At 44.3% G+C, this 16,512-nt stretch overlaps 1 protein-coding gene across 1 annotated transcript; it reads left to right on the forward strand.

Annotated features, from left to right (window-relative positions):
• Positions 1-415: 415 nt before the first annotated feature.
• Positions 416-16,184, forward strand: Lrrc31 (leucine rich repeat containing 31). The gene is given in 8 exon segments (XM_042055937.1): positions 416-552; positions 2,166-2,371; positions 2,454-2,619; positions 7,739-7,902; positions 9,750-9,917; positions 13,381-13,546; positions 15,846-15,922; positions 15,925-16,184. Coding segments are annotated over 8 exon segments (1,344 nt in total).
• The last annotated feature ends 328 nt before the right edge of the window (positions 16,185-16,512 follow it).

Consider the following 16,512-nt stretch of genomic DNA (forward strand, 5'->3'; position numbering starts at 1 on the left):
GACTCCCTAGCTGAGGTGGTTGTTTACTGATCTACGTGACACACAATAAATTGGGCAGAGTTGCATGCTCAATTCTGCTTTGAGTTTGTTCTGAGACCCACCTACTGGCTCCCGGATCCTGGGTCATATGCCGTTCTTATTTTTACATAATTATTAACAGCAATGAAAACAGAGGAGAAAGGCTGAGAGAGAGTAAGCATGTTTCACAGGCACAATAGTCTGTTTCTTCTCAGAAGTCCTTGAAAAGAGAGCATCAGGAAGCTCTTTTTGAGAAAGGCCACGTTCAAGTTGACGTGAGGGAAACAAGGAAACATATCAGTAGGAGAAGCTAAATCTCAAAGCTTATTTGCCGAAAAAAAATTCCCCCAGAGACTCAAAACTCTAGTCCTTCAAAGATGAAAGCCAAAAGAGAAAAATGACCTTAACACTGGCTCCTGGCCCAGCAGCAGGCCCCAGAGGTGTCCAGCAGCAAGCCCCAGAGGTGTCCAGCAGCAGGCCCCAGAGGTGTCCAGCAGCAGATCCCAGAAGGTGTCCCGCTCCAGGCCCCAGAAGGTGGCCCAACAGCAGGCTCCTGCCTTAAACACTGGCAAATTCTGACTGCTGATCCTTCATTTTCTTTGTGTTTTTAAGGTTAACCTTCCCATGTGTGCAGGTGTGTTGCCTGCATGCATGTGTGTGCACCGTGAGCTGCAGTGCTTTTAACCACTGAGCCATCTCCCCAGCTCCCAATCTCTCGTTTCTTCAGGATTCTTTTCAGGGTTTTTTTTTTTTAATTCATATATGTATGCTCAGTCAGTCAGCAAAATATTGCTAATTTTTATAGATTGTTTTTATGTGTGTTTTACTTGCATGTATGCATGTATGCACATGTATGGATGTGGTTACAAAAGGGTGTCAGAGCCCGTTTATCTAAAATCTGAGTTGGCTGGGCATGGGAATTGTTTCTTTTCCTACATCTCTCAGCTCTACCAGCCCTCCCCAAATACCTCCCATGAGGTACAGTGAGGTATGCTTTGATGAGCCCTGATAAAACTTAACAGGCCTTAGGAATGTGAAACGCTGTGTGATGTTGCCCCCTACTGGTAGGTTGTGGCAACACCATTCACTTTAATAAAAGAAATAGAAATGTCTTTTTCTTTCTTTGGTTTTTCCAGACAGGGTTTCTCTGTGTGACTTTGGAGCCTGTCCTGGAACTCACTCTGTAGACCAGGTTGGCCTTGAACTCACAGAGATACACCTGCTTCTGCTTTCCAAGGGCTGGTATTAAGGGTGTGCGCCACCACTGCCTGGACCAGAAGTGTGTTTCTCAAGGCATGTTAGGGTTAGCTGTAAATTGGCTACCTCAAATCCTTTAGTCTACACTTACGGTTACTTTAGTTCCCACCAGCACCAAACGCATTCCTCTTTAACTGTGTGGCTTTACACCTTTTCTTGGTGTTTTAAGACATTTTAAGACATTTAAGACTTGCTGTGCGGTACTCGTTGGCTCAGAACTCCCTATTGCAGACATATGTCACCCTACCTGGCTGGTCTTCTACTTTTGAGTTAGGGTGGGTAAAATGTGTGGACATTTAGGACTTACAACTGTATTAGATTTCAGTGTGTATCTCTTTAAAATTGTACATATGCACTTAACAAGGCCACGTTAAGGCCGCCTTCATGACATGCATGTTCTTGTATCATGACAAAAGTACACTGTGTGCCTTAACTGCTAGTACATGCAAGTACATGAAGAACTGAAAAGTATTCAGTGTTTGGTAAGGTCAGGTCACTGGCTTTTGCTATTGTGTGTATATACTCACATATATAAGCATATATACGTATACACACATATTACATATTTTAGGATGGCATTGTTACAGAAGAACTTGGTAGGATGATGCATCAATCTCCCCTAATAGTGAGGAGGACACGCAAGGCTTTCAGAAGGTAACTTCTGGCAGGAGTAGAGAAACTGCCCCATCTCTCTCAAGCACTGCTCGCTCTGCATCCTGTGTGTGCAGGTGAATGGCCTGTGTCTGGAAACTGACCTGCACACCTTTACCTCACTTCCCAGGGCCACCTGGAACTCCTTGATGTGATATCTGCGCCTGCCGTTCTTTGCTGGTTGGATCCAGAAGTTATCTACATCACACTGACCAGAGGAATGGATGTTCTTCAAACAGCACAACTCTGAAAAGCCAGCCCGAGTTGCTCAGTGCACAGCTCAGTACTGAAGCTGAGAAGCCCAGGGCTGGCCAGAAGAAGTCCACTGACTGCCTCAGGCTCTCGGGTGTAGTGTCTGAATGCCTGGTAGCAGGAACAGAAGCCAATGATTGTCTCAGGCCAGCGTCTCCCACCTTGGGAGGTTTCCTAAGGGGACTCATGGCTGGTAGCTGTCTCTTTCCACACCAGATCACGGTTATCTGTAATTTTAACTGTTGTCAAGAGTAAATTCTCTGGTTTTTACATAGCTGGGCCTCTTGGTTTAGAAATGGAATAGAGATCCGTTATGAGAGAAAGCAACTGATTCCTGAAGAAGCAGTGCGGAAGTGCCTTCAACGTGTCCCAAGATCTGAACATCTATGGATTAATGGTAGCAGATGGGAAGGAAAAGGGTCTATATCATGCTAACTTTGTGTAGAGAATGTAAGGCCTTTATAACAAGAACAACAGTCAAAACGTACACAGTGATCCTCGTGGCCCTAGACATTCTCAGCAGCATCAGGACGGTTTATTTAGACAGCAAACAAACAAACTCATGCTAAGGGCTGGGATATAGCTTAGTTAAGAGAGAATTTGTCTAACTTTCTCAAGGCCCTGGTTTCCCCCCTAGCTCTGCATGCACCTGCAATTCCAGCTCTTGGGAGGTGGCAGCAAAGGATCAGAAGTTCAAGGTCATCATCTTTGGCTCCTCAGGGAGTTTCAAGCCAGCCTGGGATCCACAGCTCACCGTTGTGAAACAAAACAAGCCCACCTTACCTTCTAATGAGAATCGAGTTGGGTACGCTGGTTTTGAAATATTGACAGTTGTTGGGGTTGTTTCTTGTTTTACAACAAAAGGTATTGATTTCCTTGAACAAATACAAGCTTTCTGTGGGTGTATCCCTTAAAAGAGAAGGAAAAGAAAATAAACTGGTCCTCCCTGAAGCTTCTCAGGGGTGAGCTGAGCTCAGGAGATCAATTTCGTGTGTTTGTGGCCTGAGCAATTTTACCTAGTGATCACTTCTTATTCTTTGAGATTTCTGCTCCCCAAAATGATACATTGCTGCAGCCAGCGCAGCCTGGATAGCCAAGACTGGCAGGGGCGGAGGGTGGGGGCGGGATTGAGACACGGAGGCTTCTTTTCAAGTGGAAGAACAGCAACCTTTATTTTTATTTTGCCCAGCAACCTTTTATATCTCTACTCCTTTTGTGGAGACCCACCGGCCAGAAAGAACACAAACATCCTTGTCAATTACAGACCACAAGGAAGTTCCGCTGTCAGTCAGGAGGAGTGAGGGCAGCTGGATCACAACATTACATCACCAGTCTAACCCATGACCCTGAGCCCTGCAAAGCAGGAGTATTGCTTCATTTAGTATTGAGGGACAAAACAACTTCCAGCAACAGTTACATCTTTCACAAACAAAAGGAACCCTCGGCTGCTGTAGCATCCTTCAGTTGTTGTCAAGAGCCCCTCCTCCCACGTTATCCTTGTATTCTGTTTCTCAGATACTTTAAAGCAAGCCCCTGATGAGACTGTAGTGTCTGCCAACAGTGAGCTACCAAAACTGCACCTAAATTAGGTGCCCTCTTTTGTGGAATGTTAGCTGAAGATGTGTTACATTCGTTTATGCTGTGGAATATTTAAGGATGCAAAGATGTTTACACTCGTTTATGCTGCATTTGTTTAACTCTGTGAAACTGTGATGCCTGTCTAAAACACCTGATTGGTCTAATAAAGAGCTGAACAGCCAATAGCAAGGCAGGAGAAAGGATAGGCAGGGCAGCCAGGCAGAGAATAAGAAGGAAAGAAGAGATTTAGAGAAATAAAGAAATACCCAAGAAGCAAAAGGTAGATGGGATAATTTAAGAAAAGCTAACTAGAAATAAGTCAAGCTGAGGCCAGGCATTTGTAAGGAATAATGTCTGTGAGTGATTGTTTGGGAGCTGGGTGGCTGACCCACAAAGAGCCAAGAATTAAACAACAACAACAAAAACCTGCATGGGCTGCAATAGCGAAACAGTCTGGCTGCAGTCTAGAAAGTGCAAGATCAATATGACTTGGTCTAGTGAGGTCTCAGCTGGTTCCCATACTCTACAGGTGTATTCCAGCACTATCCTGCCAGAGTGGATGGGACAGGCTCCTTAGAGCTAGCTGCTTTTAGAGATTGCTTTTCTGTTGCTGTGGAACACTAACCAAAGCAGCTCATAGGAGGAGCTCATTTTAGGCTTATGGCTCCAAGGGGTTAGAGTCCTCCACTTTGGAGTGGAGAATGCAGGCAGCAGGGAGGCATGGAGGCTGGAGCAGCAGCCAAGAGATCACATCTCCAACTACAGGGGACAGAGAGAGTGTACTGGAAACAGCATGGCACACCTCCTGAGCAGGCCTACCAACAGGTGGCCAAGGACTTAAATGCTGAGATTTATAGATGCCTCATTCAAACCACTGCAGCCGCTAATTATGCTCATGAGGGCGCCACCTTTATGAATTAATTACCTAATAAGTAAAAATCCTATCTTTCTCTTTTAAATTTTTTTAATTTTATTATTTGGCATATATGGGTGTTTTGCCTGCATGTATGTGCCATCATGTGCCACCAATGCCAGCAAATGGCAGTGGACCTCCTGGAATTGGAGTCACAGATGGTTTTGAGCTATCATGGGGTGCTAAGAATTGAACCCGGGTCCTCTGGAAGAGCAGCAGGGCTCTTAACTGCTGAACCATCTCTCCAGCCCAAGATCCTACCTCTTAATACTCTTACAGTGGAGATTAGCTTTCAGTGTGTGCATGGAGAAGGGGAGGAAACACAGATATTTAGACTATAACACTATTGTAATTGCTTAAAATTAATTTTAATTAAAATCTATGTCATTATGGAACAGGGCTCTTTAAAAGATGTTTTAAGTTACATGAATCATTAATTCATTGTGTGCGTGTGCATATACATATTGCATGCCATAGCTTGTGTGTATTGGTCAGAAGACACTTGAGAAAGTCATTTCCCTCTCTATATAGCACAGGACCTTGGGAACCAGCTCAAGTCTTCAGGTTGAGTGGTCAAGTGTCTTTACCCACAGATACATTCCCACAGCCCTGGGGTAGGACTCTTAGCATGAACTATAAGTCAAAGCCTAAGGGATCAAAACCATTTGAGCACTTCTGGGAATGCAGCCAAGCCTACCAACCCAAACCTACAGAACTGGACTATGTGGTCTTGTTTGTTAGCAAGCCCTTCCGGGGACTCTGATGGCAGCTGCCCTAGGACCCATATCTCAGCCAGTCCTCAGGGGACTTTTATGAAGCTAGCTTTACCACTGCCCTGTGTTTTGAGTGCAGTAGTTGCACTTTTCTTCATGAAGTTGCCACCCGGAAGGAGGCTTGACTTCCTTTATGAATCCAAACAAAAATTGGTATGAAAGCAGTCAGCAGCTAGCTCCGTGTTTGATGTCAGAAAAGCAAGATTTTTCTCGTCCCTGTATTTCTGTTGTTGCTTTTGCCTTAGGTCCTCAGTGGTTTTGTCCTCTCTAAGGTTTTGCCACGGTGAATAGGATGCAGTGGCTGAAAAGCTCTGAATGCCACAAGAAAGAGGTTTTGCTGGAGCTGTAGTTTCAGAACAGGAAGCTCCAGCCTCTCTTGCTCGGAAACCACAGAGGCCCGATGCATTGCTTCCCAGCTGCCTTTTCAGGCTCAAGACAGACTGTGGCATCATTCAAGCATGCCTGGCCTCTTCCACTGGGCCATCACCACCCTCGCGTCTCCCTGAAGAAACAGCATATTCCTTTGAGAATTTTCTACTGAGGGTAATCTTGTTTTTTTTTTTTTCCACAAGCTGTGATAGAGACTCAGAGGAGGTTGGATCCAGCAAACCTTCACACCACTGTCCATTTAAATATAAGGTAGTGCTGAGCATGGTGGAGGTGCACGCCTGTAATCCCAGCACTCGGGAGGCAGAGACGAGTGGATCTCTGTGATACACAGCAAATTCCAGGCCAGCCAGGGCTGCATAGGGAAACCCTGTCTCCAAATTAATAATAATCAATGAATAGAAGGTAATGATGGTTGGGTGATCAAGATAATAAAGAAAATGTGTTGTGAAATATCTTAACTAGGCAAAGATGTGTTACATTTGTTTATGCTGCCTTTTTTAACCATGGGATGTTGCTACATTTGTTTGCGATGCATTTGTTTAATTATGTAAAGGTGTGTTGCTGTTTCACCTTGCCTGCCTAAGGCACCTGATTGGTATAATAAAAAGCTGAATGTCCAATAGCTAGGCAGGAGAGGGATAGGCAGGACTGGTGGGCAGAATAAGTAGAAGGAGAAATCTAGGAAAAAAGAGAGAGAGAAAGTGGAGAGAACAAGGGAGAAAGAGAGGGACAGGCCTGGGGCCAGAAGCTAGGCAGCCACACAAGAAACAGTGAAAGTAAGATATACAGAAGGAAAAAGGTGAAAAGGCAAAATACAGAGAAAGAGAAACGGGTTAAAACAAGAGCTAAGATAATGTCGAGCATTTGTAACTAATAAAAAGTCTCCTTGACATAATTTGGTTGGTGACACAAAAGAAAAAGCCTGCTACAAAAATGTACAGACAGCACTGGTCTCTGCTGACCGGGCCCTGAAGCAGTCTCCAGCTTCCTGTTTGAGGGTATGATAGAGCAAGGGGGTGCATGTTGAAAGACGCTAATTTCTAGGGTTCAGGGAAGGATTCCCCCAGACTCAATAAGCCACACCAATGGATGCAAACAGCAAGAGGTTCTTTAATGTCGAAGGCGCCAACGGGGAACTCAATACTCCAGTGAGACTGAGCCCCCCTGGTATTCTTCCAGCAAGCATTTATAGGGTCTCAGAGTTACATAATAGGGAACCATAGCAACAGCAATACCATTGCTCAACTCAAATTAACATATGGGGGGATCAACATCAGGGTGAAAACAAGTCTAACAGGATGGAAACAAGTCTAACAAGATGAAAACAAGTCTAACAGGATAAAAACAAGTCTAACAGGACAAAAACAAGTCTAACAGGACAAAAACAAGTCTAACAGGACGAAAACAAGTCTAACAGGACGAAAACAAGTCTAACAGGATGAAAACAAGTATAACAGGATGAAAACAAGTGCATTTTCTTTTGGTAGAAATGGTCCACAGCACTAACTGGTAAAGCTATTATACAGTAAACTGTCAGTATTCTCTGGTTCAGCATGTCTTACAACTTATAAATTAACTGTATAGATTGTGCACTTAAAGCTGTTACCAAGTTGTCAAGAACCTTAAGAACAAAAACAAGTCTAAATTAAGCCAGTTTTCAGCCAGTTTCTGCCTCCTGAGCGTTGATACACAAAGGACTGGGTGTTTTTCTCAAGACTGCTCCTGCCAGTCACAGATATCCTGTTTTGGCCCCTTGGCAGGTGCAGCTGGTCTCAAGACTGCTTCTGCTACTCATAGGTATCCTGTTTTTCCCTAGTTGATCACAAAAACATCTTAAGATGGAGACTAGGGTTGGGGTCTTTCAATGTCAGAGGGCTTTGCAGCACACAGAGAATGGTGTTTACAGGACAGTAACAGCTGCAGTAGCGGCAGCAGGAACAGAGTTGCCATTTCTACCTCAGGGTTTGACAAACTGCATAGGAAATTCGATGGAATCTTGTGTGGACATCACTGTGTTGATAGAGTGCAATTTTTCTCTATATGACAAAAATATCCCAAGAAATGGAAAATGTAAATGGGACCATTTCCTCAGTTGAAAGCAAGAGCTCCCTGCTTTGCTGTCAACATACCTGCCCGTCTCTTCATATAACCCGAATCCTGAGCACACTGGCCCACAGTGGTTCAGAATTACTTGTATCTTCTGCCATCAGCACAGTTTCCATCTTGAACCTCAAACACAAAGCAGAGAGAGAACTGGAAATGGTGTTGTCTTTGAACTCTCAAAGCCTGCCTCTATTGGTGCACTTCCTATAAGGCCCTGCCTCCTAAACCTCCCCCAAACAGGACCTCCAGCATCTAAGCCTATGGGGGACATTCTCATTCAAACCACTACAGATATGAAAGTGAATGAGAGGTATTTTGACTTGGGTGGCCCTGAAAGACTCCATGAGATAAGCTAGCTCCACGGGTCACCTAGGATAATGCTTCCTATGATGCAAAGTTCTCTGGAGAGTCCTAGCAGCAGGCAAGTAGCAGAGGGAGAATAGATCTGGCTACCTGTATGCCGGCTCTTATTTACCAGGTCAAGATTACCTGTTATGACTGGCGAGAAATGAATCTTCAATCAGATGTTTTTAGGCCTTTATCAGAAACGGAATGTAATAGCCATTGCCAGGATCAACACAGTGTTAGTTGGATACAGTGCTGTTTGTAAGCTATTCAGAGTGCACAAGATTAGTGTTTGAGACAATTGTTCTGCCACATTTCTGTATGCTCCATTGACTTCTAGAGGACATAGAGAATCACAAGGTGTCCTGAATGCTTCCCTGCCTGAGGGAAAGCCTTAGTTTCTCAGGAACTGAAAGGCTCACAGGACCCAAGGAGCTGTGGATTCTAACCTGAAAAAAAAAAAATGAAGCATGCCTCTCAGGGCAGCTGGACCAGGACAGTTCTGTGATTCCCCGCAGCCCCTTTTGGCTCAGCATGCTCCTTGGAACCCCTCTCCAGTGCTGTCCCCTATGGGTACCTACTCTGACTGCTCGTCTTTGCTGGCACTTACTTTCTGAGGAAAGAATGATCGTGTCAGACATTAATGTGTGCCAGCACTAAAGGGAACTGTTAAGAGCAAGTCATTTTATTCCTTCAGTTATCCTGGGATGCAAATTTTAAAAAATAATTTATTTTACTGTATTTTATGTGCATTGGTATGAAGGTATCAGCTCCCCTGGAACTGGAGTTACAGACAGTTGTGATCTGTCGTGTAGGTGCTGGGAACTGAACCCAGGTCCTCTGGAAGAACTACCAGTGCTTTTAGCCCACTGAGCCATCGCTCCAGCCCCTGGGATGCAAATATTTTATGGTTAAGAAAACTAAGCTTCAGAGAAGCTGGCTAGTGCAAAATTCATACAGGGTTTGTTACTGTTATTGCTTTTGTGGTCATAGGGTTTGGACCTAGGGCCTACTTACTCTAGCGAATACTATACCACTGGGCTTTATACCCAATTCTCTTCTGTGCCTTTTATTTTGAGACAAGGTCTCACTAAGTTAGCCAGTTAGGCTTTGAGTGATCAATCCCCTTTTCCTCAGCATTCCAAGTGACTGGGATTACAGGCTTGAACCTCCAGGCCCAGCTAGTTACACAGTTCCAGGATCAGAACTCAGTTCTCTGTCTCCTAAATCTTTGCTTTTATATTCTAGCCCACAGAGAAGCTCAGGAATAGAGGAGCCCGAGGAACATTGTGGAGAAAGGATGTTTTGATGGTGGTCCAATCTGTATGGGGAGGTCCCAGGAAGGATTGTGCCATATAGACGAGTTCAGAAGAAGCCACGTTAGCACGTTAGGAAGACTGTGGGAACCAGACACTCCCATGACTCTGTGAAACGCACTTCATTATGTGTCCCGGTTGATATTTCAACAGCTCAGATAATCCCTTTACTCTCGAACCTTTAAGAGCTGGATCTGTCATCCAACAGAAAGGTGGGTGCCTCTTCCAGAACCCTCCTCAGCAGGTTCCGGTTTTTACCAGCCCTGAAGTCATTACTTATCAAGAGTTGTGCTTTGGAAAGTGAGACTTTCACAGCCTTTGGTAAGAGATTTTCCTAGCTCCCAGCATGCACTGGGCAATGACCTGATAGAGAACCCACACACACACACACACAGCATGAATTTCATTCTAAGATTAATATGCAGAAAAGGATGGGTCACTGAGAACTAATTGGGTGTTTGTTTGATTATTTGTTTCTCCAGGAAATGAATCCTCTCAAAGGTGATCTTAAAGCTGTATGAATGACATTGGCATTTATTTTCCTTTTATTATTTTTGAGACAGGATCTCATATAGCCCAGGATGGCCTTGAACTTGCTATTTAACCGACAGTGACTTTGAACTCCCAGGACTGGGAGTACAGACATGCACTCTCATGCTCAGTTTGTGTGGTGCTGAGGGTAGAACCCAGGACTTTGGGAGTGTTAGGCAAGTGCTCTACCAACCAAGCTACATCCTAAGCTCTGAGCAGCATCTTGCTTTAAATTATATGAAGCCAACTCAAGAAGTCTATGTCCGGTAAACTTGTCATTTTGCTAAGAGGGAGCATTAGTGGAGGATGCTGTGGATCTGATGGGAAGGGAGAGATGATTAGTGTCTGAGTCTAGCTCATTTATTCCCACCCAGCATGAATTCCCCACAGCCCCTGTGCTCTCTTAGGAATCCTGAAGGTCAGGCATCTATCCTAGCCTACCAGAGTCTACCAGATCTACAATTTCTTCCCAGTGAGGCTGGCAAGTGGAGGGAGGTGCTTGGAGGTGAAGGGATGTTGTAGAATATCCCCAAGCATACCGCTCAGATAAACCAGTACTTTGTGCGTACAGTACGGGATTCCCCAGTACTAGTTCTAGTTCCCAGGATTCCTAAGAAGACTCAAGTCTCAGCATATAGTTGTATACATAGCAAAGATTTGTTACAGGAAAAGGACACAAAATAAAACCAGAATAGGAAAATGTTTGTGAGGCAAAGCCCCAGGGAGCCAAGTGCGGTCTCCCAAGGGTTCTCTCTCAGTGGAGCTGCACGGGGCACATTTAACGACTCCAGCAATGAGTTGTGACGTGTGGTGTGTGTGTGTGTGTGTGTGTGTGTGTGTGTGTGTGTGACATATCCTAGTGGAGCTCAGCTGGACCAGCGAGCAAGGGTTTCTCTGAGGTTCAGTCACACAAATATCCTCTCCCTAGAACATTCAGGAACTCTAGATATACAGGAGAAAACTGGTAGATGTCATAATTCATAATATTAATACAAATAGTTCAGGCACTGGTGTTGTGAGGTGCCTGGGTTGTGAGAGCTCTTGCTCCAACAATATGTCAACCATGACAGACTTGGAGTTGAGTGGGCTGTTTATTGGAAGGGCTGGGATCAGCAGGAGGTACGGTCCAGTCAGGGGAAGGCATCCTGGAGTGTGCCCTGATGGCCGCATCTTATCCTTGGTTCCTTGTGTTTTCTCCTGCTTCTTGGTTGTCAGTGAGGCAAACAGCGCTGGTCCACCACTCACTCATCAACAAGACATCCTGTGTCACCAAAACCTGAAATTATAGAGCCAGATCTTTGCTCCTTTGTTTCCCTGGGTTACTTTGTCTTATCTTTTGTCAAGCTGGGCTCAGGATCTCAATTCTTCACCTAACAGAGACAAGCACTACCACAGCCAGTCTTTGGGATGTTTGTCACACCAACAGAAACCTGACTGACTAGACTAATCTTGGATCCTAAGACATTACTAGTCTCAAAAATTGTGGAAGTATTGCTGTCTTTAAGGTATTATTCTGATTCAAGATGTAAAAGAGCAAGCCAAAGCAAAACAAAACCCTACTCCATTCCCTAGAAATATAGAGTATATTCTCTGGCATCAAGCACTGGAGAAGTTACAAGTTGTTCCCCAAATAAAAATGTAAAACAACAAAACCCCAAAGAACGCTAACACACTCTTTTTGTGACAGAACTGCTGGATGTGGGTATGAGTTAGTCACTTTACCTACAGTTGTAACAAAATGCCTGGCTGTACCTGTTCTCTCGATTCGGGAGATAACCAGGCCAGCTTAAAGATAAACAATTATATTTTTAATTGTTAAAAGGGGAAATTCACGCCACAAGAATGGGAAGCTTGAGTTCCACTGTGTCCAGTGGGAATCATACAGAGAGAGTGGGCACCTGGCCCATCCCAGTTTTCTTCCTAGGCTCCAGATAGCCACGACTTAACTAGACTCCACTTCTTAAAGGTGATTGGTTAACAGAGCTTCCCCCATCACCTGGCAAAAGCAGTGAACAGACTTCTGAAAGGAGTCTGTAATTCACCAAATGAGGAGGTAAACACACAAAACAGACATTCTACTGCTTAATGTTCACTTGGAAAAATTACAGAATGCAGTAATTCTGGGAACAATATGATGTTTCATAGATATACCTCCTAATTGAGAAAGTTTTATATTAAGTAAAATGATGAGGAAATGGCAAGTCTCAAGAGACAGCTCCTTCTACTTCCAACCACATAATCAGTAAAGAAAAAGGGATCTATACAGAAGTGCATTGTGGAAGTAAATCTACCACTCAAGCTGGTATACATTCTACATCACATTTATAAGAAAGATGGAAAATTCGACTTCTCTTTATTATAGATCTCTGTGCCATGAGTGGGTAGGATCTTTTCTTGAACACTTTATAAAGAAAGCAGAACAATTAAAAATATGTATTATGCTTAAGAATAAGTCATAATGATTAGTTTTAACTTAGGAGCCATCTGAGGATGAGTTAGCATTTGAAAATACCATCCAAAAATGTGTTAGTTTCTTTCCTTGTGTCTTTGTTACTTTTCCATTTCTGTGAAGAGGCACCATGACCAAGGCAACTTATATAAGAAAGAATTTACTTTGGGGTTTGCTTAAGGTTTATAGAATGAGTCCATGACCATCATGGTAGGGAGCATGGCAGCAGCAGGAGGCAGCCGTGGTGCTGGGGGCAGTGGGTGAGAGCTTGCATCTGACCCACAAGCAGGTAGCAGAGGGAGAGAGACCTCAAAGCCCACACACAGTGACACACCTCCTCCCAAAGGCCACACCTCCTATTCTTTCCCAAACAGTTCTACCCGCTGGGAACCAAACATTGAATATATGAGCTTATGGGGGACTCCCTCATTCAAACCACCACAACTTGCCTGGGTAATTGCGTGAAGTAAACACAGAGTCTTTATTGCGTGTTCTTGAGTCTTAGAGAAGCTTGGTCCCATTTCTGAATTTCAGCTGGAGCTATCCATTGTCACAGGTACTGATCCAGGTATACTCTGAAAATTCTGACCAGCTTTCCAGGCACCTTGACCCTTTCTCCTTCTTAAGTACCAAAGGAATAAAAGAAACACCAGCTAATGGTGAATCCCTTTGAGTAAATTCTAATGTTGGGAGTAAGTGTCCCAAGTACAACCTTTTCAGCTCTGGGTGTATTAAATACTGTCCTTGCCCTTATGATCTCTCATGGGATCCAAGTTACGGATGCTCTTACCTTTGCACTATTAGCCGAAGCCTCTGTTTACGTCCCTGCTCTAGGAATACTTGACCTGTCTTGGAATAAGTGTGGTAACCTGGAGCTGCTTCTTCAAACACTGAAGCTGTCACGGTCGCTCCAAGTGCTGAGGCTAAGCAGCTGCGCCCTGGTGACAGAGGACGTGGTTCTTCTTGGTTTGTATCAGCCCCTCCAGGGCAGTCTTGGAATAAAGCATGGACCAGGTGGTGAACCTGGGGCCCACAGACCAGTTGGTAGACTCGGGGCTGCAGCAACTTCCTCTTTCTCAGTATCAGCTTAAGAGAAAGCTAATGTAATCCTGAAGCCGAGTGGCAGGAGAGTGTTTCTGGGGAGGAGATGGTGCTGAGGATAGAGGGGAGGCTTCTGCCAGGAAACTTCTGTTTCAACCTCCCCTTCACAAAGTCCATCACCTACAGTTTACTTACACTAACTGTGCCTTAGCTACTTGCACTATTCATTTCCCAAAATTGGCCCCCAAAATGTTTTGAGGTCTTATTTAAATAAGAAAGTAGGGTCTGAGGATGTATCTCAGTAGTAGAGTGCTTGCCTAGCATGCACTGGGCCCTGGACTAAATCTCTGGCATCTTAGAATAATTAACAATATAAAAAATTATTAAGTAACTAGAGAGATGTCTCAGCAACTAAGAAGGCATAATTATCTTGCAGGGGACCCGTGTTTGGTTCCCAGCACCCACACTGGGGGCTTACAGCTTCCATAGCCACCTGCAGTTATGTGCATAGACACATAGACACATATCCTCATATGCAAATAAAAATATATCTTTTAAAGTTAAGTACAGCTTCCATAGCTACCTGCAGTTAGGTGTAGATGCAAAGACACACATACTCATACAAATAAAAATATATCTTTTAAAGTTAAGTATAGCTTCCATAGCTACCTGCAGTTAGGTGTAGGTGCAAAGACACACATACTCATACAAATAAAAATATATCTTTTAAAGTTAAGTACAGCTTCCATAGCTACCTGCAGTTAGGTGTAGGTGCAAAGACACACATACTCATACAAATAAAAATATATCTTTTAAAGTTAAGTACGTAAAAATTACATAAAATAAAGAAAAACATGCCAGGCAGTGGTGATGCACACCTTTAATCCCAGCACTCGGGAGGCAGAGGCAGGTTGATATCTGGGTTCAAGCCTAGTCTAGTCTACAGAGTGAATTCCAGGACAGCCAGGGCCACACAGAGAGACCCTGTCTCAAAGAAAAGAAAAGAAAGAAAGAGCTTATCATCATAATTGAAGTACGAATATCAGTTACTACAGATATTAACTCACTGAAGGCTTTGAGCAGAAGTTTATTCTTCCTGTGTCAAAAATGACATGAGAAGACCTAAGGAGGTACTGTAGCATAAATCTGACACTTCCCCCAGGGCAGTGTAGAATATGGAAAGAGAATTAAATCAGAGTCCAGGCAGTGTAACTTAGCACAGTATCTCCTCAAATCACAATACGTGTGTGCTCTATCATCTGGGAGCCATGGAGAGCTTGGGTCTCCCCATCTAGCTTCAGTAACCCCCATCACTGCTACAAGCTCCCTGATTTCTGGAGCCACAAGTATTCCTGAGACGAGCTAACCAAGGCAGAGGGGAAGTAGACCGGAGTCCCAAGAAGGGCTTCCTCCTGTGACATCAGCTTCACAATGACCGGAAAGCGCCTGGGGTGGAGGACAGAATCCTGGTGGCCATCAACAGAAGCTGTCAGAGGGATGTCTCATACATCACTGATCTGTGGGCTGGATGAAAGACTCCCAAGACCCTTTGTTCTGAGATTCTGTATCACTCATCTCTTCTCCATGACCCTTTCCTGGGTTCAGCTGAAGAGTGCTACAGGTGCCGTTTACTTCCTCCTCTGGAACCTGTCATCTTCTCTTAGGCCACAATATGATAACAGCTATTCAAAGAGAAAGCTGTCTTATGACTAGAAGTCTCTAAAGTGGACAGGAAATTACCCAGTACATTTTGTACATTACTGTTAGGGGTGGTGATATAGCTCCCTCGTAGAGTACTTACCTGGGATGTATGAGATCCTGGGCTCAAGTCTCAGCACTCCAAAATAATTGCTGGATGAACAGTGATAGAATTAATAAACAACGAATAACCAACCAGTATTCAGCAGCAAGAAGACTGTGTACCAATGGTCCTTCATCAAAGCCAGTAAGCCATCATTCTGTGCCTTTAATTAGGAAGTCTGCAGTAGAGCAAAGAACTTGAACTAATACAAGAAGGAAATTCTTCCGGTTGGGCCTATTTTTGAGCTGTATATGGGATGCAAGGAGATAAAGATTCTTATTAAGATACTTTCTGATGTTCCAAAAGAAACCGCTAGCTAAAAGTAAGTCATCATCAATTGCTACTAACCTCAGAAGAGGCGCGTTACTGGAAGGGGGGAAGCAAAGGAGAGAGGACCCTTCTAGTTTAGAGTGACTTTGTTTTCCAGCCTCATGTGGACAAGCCATCTAGCTGAGCTGCAGAAGCTTGACCCGAGCTACAACGACAACATCTATGACACCGGATGGGCATCTTCTGCCAAAACCTCTGCTTCCTCAAACAGCTAACAGAACTAGACATCAGCCTCCGGCCATCGAGTTCCCGGGGTTGTGGTCAATGGTTTAGGCACTTATTGTGTGCTGTGACCAAACTTCCTGTGGTCACTGAGATAGGGATGAGAAGATGGGCTGTCCCAGCCTCGCATGGGGAAGGATTAGAATGCTTCTCCCACACCTACAGAAGGGGCATTCAGCTTGACCATGGTGGGTCTCAGGGGGCTGCTTCCTAAGTAATGAGCGGTTCTCTAATGGAGGAAAAGAATGTGAATGATTTCCACTGTCAGCGGAGCTCAGGCTGTGTTGTTTAGTAGTAGTTATGTTTGGAGATTTTTGTGATTATCATATATAGCAGTGGTTCTCAACCTGTGGGTTAGGACCCCTTTGGGGTCCAGTGACCCCTTCACAGGAGCTGCATGTCAGATATTTACATTATGACTCATAACAGTAGCAACGTTAGTTATGAGTAGCAGCAAAATAATTTTATAACTGGGGGTCACCACACCATGAAGAGCTGTATTAAAGGGTTGCAGCATTAGGAAGGGTGAGAACCACTGGTAT

This window comes from Arvicola amphibius, chromosome 11, assembly GCF_903992535.2.
Source record: "Arvicola amphibius chromosome 11, mArvAmp1.2, whole genome shotgun sequence".
In the NCBI taxonomy this organism is placed as follows: Eukaryota; Metazoa; Chordata; class Mammalia; order Rodentia; family Cricetidae; genus Arvicola; species Arvicola amphibius.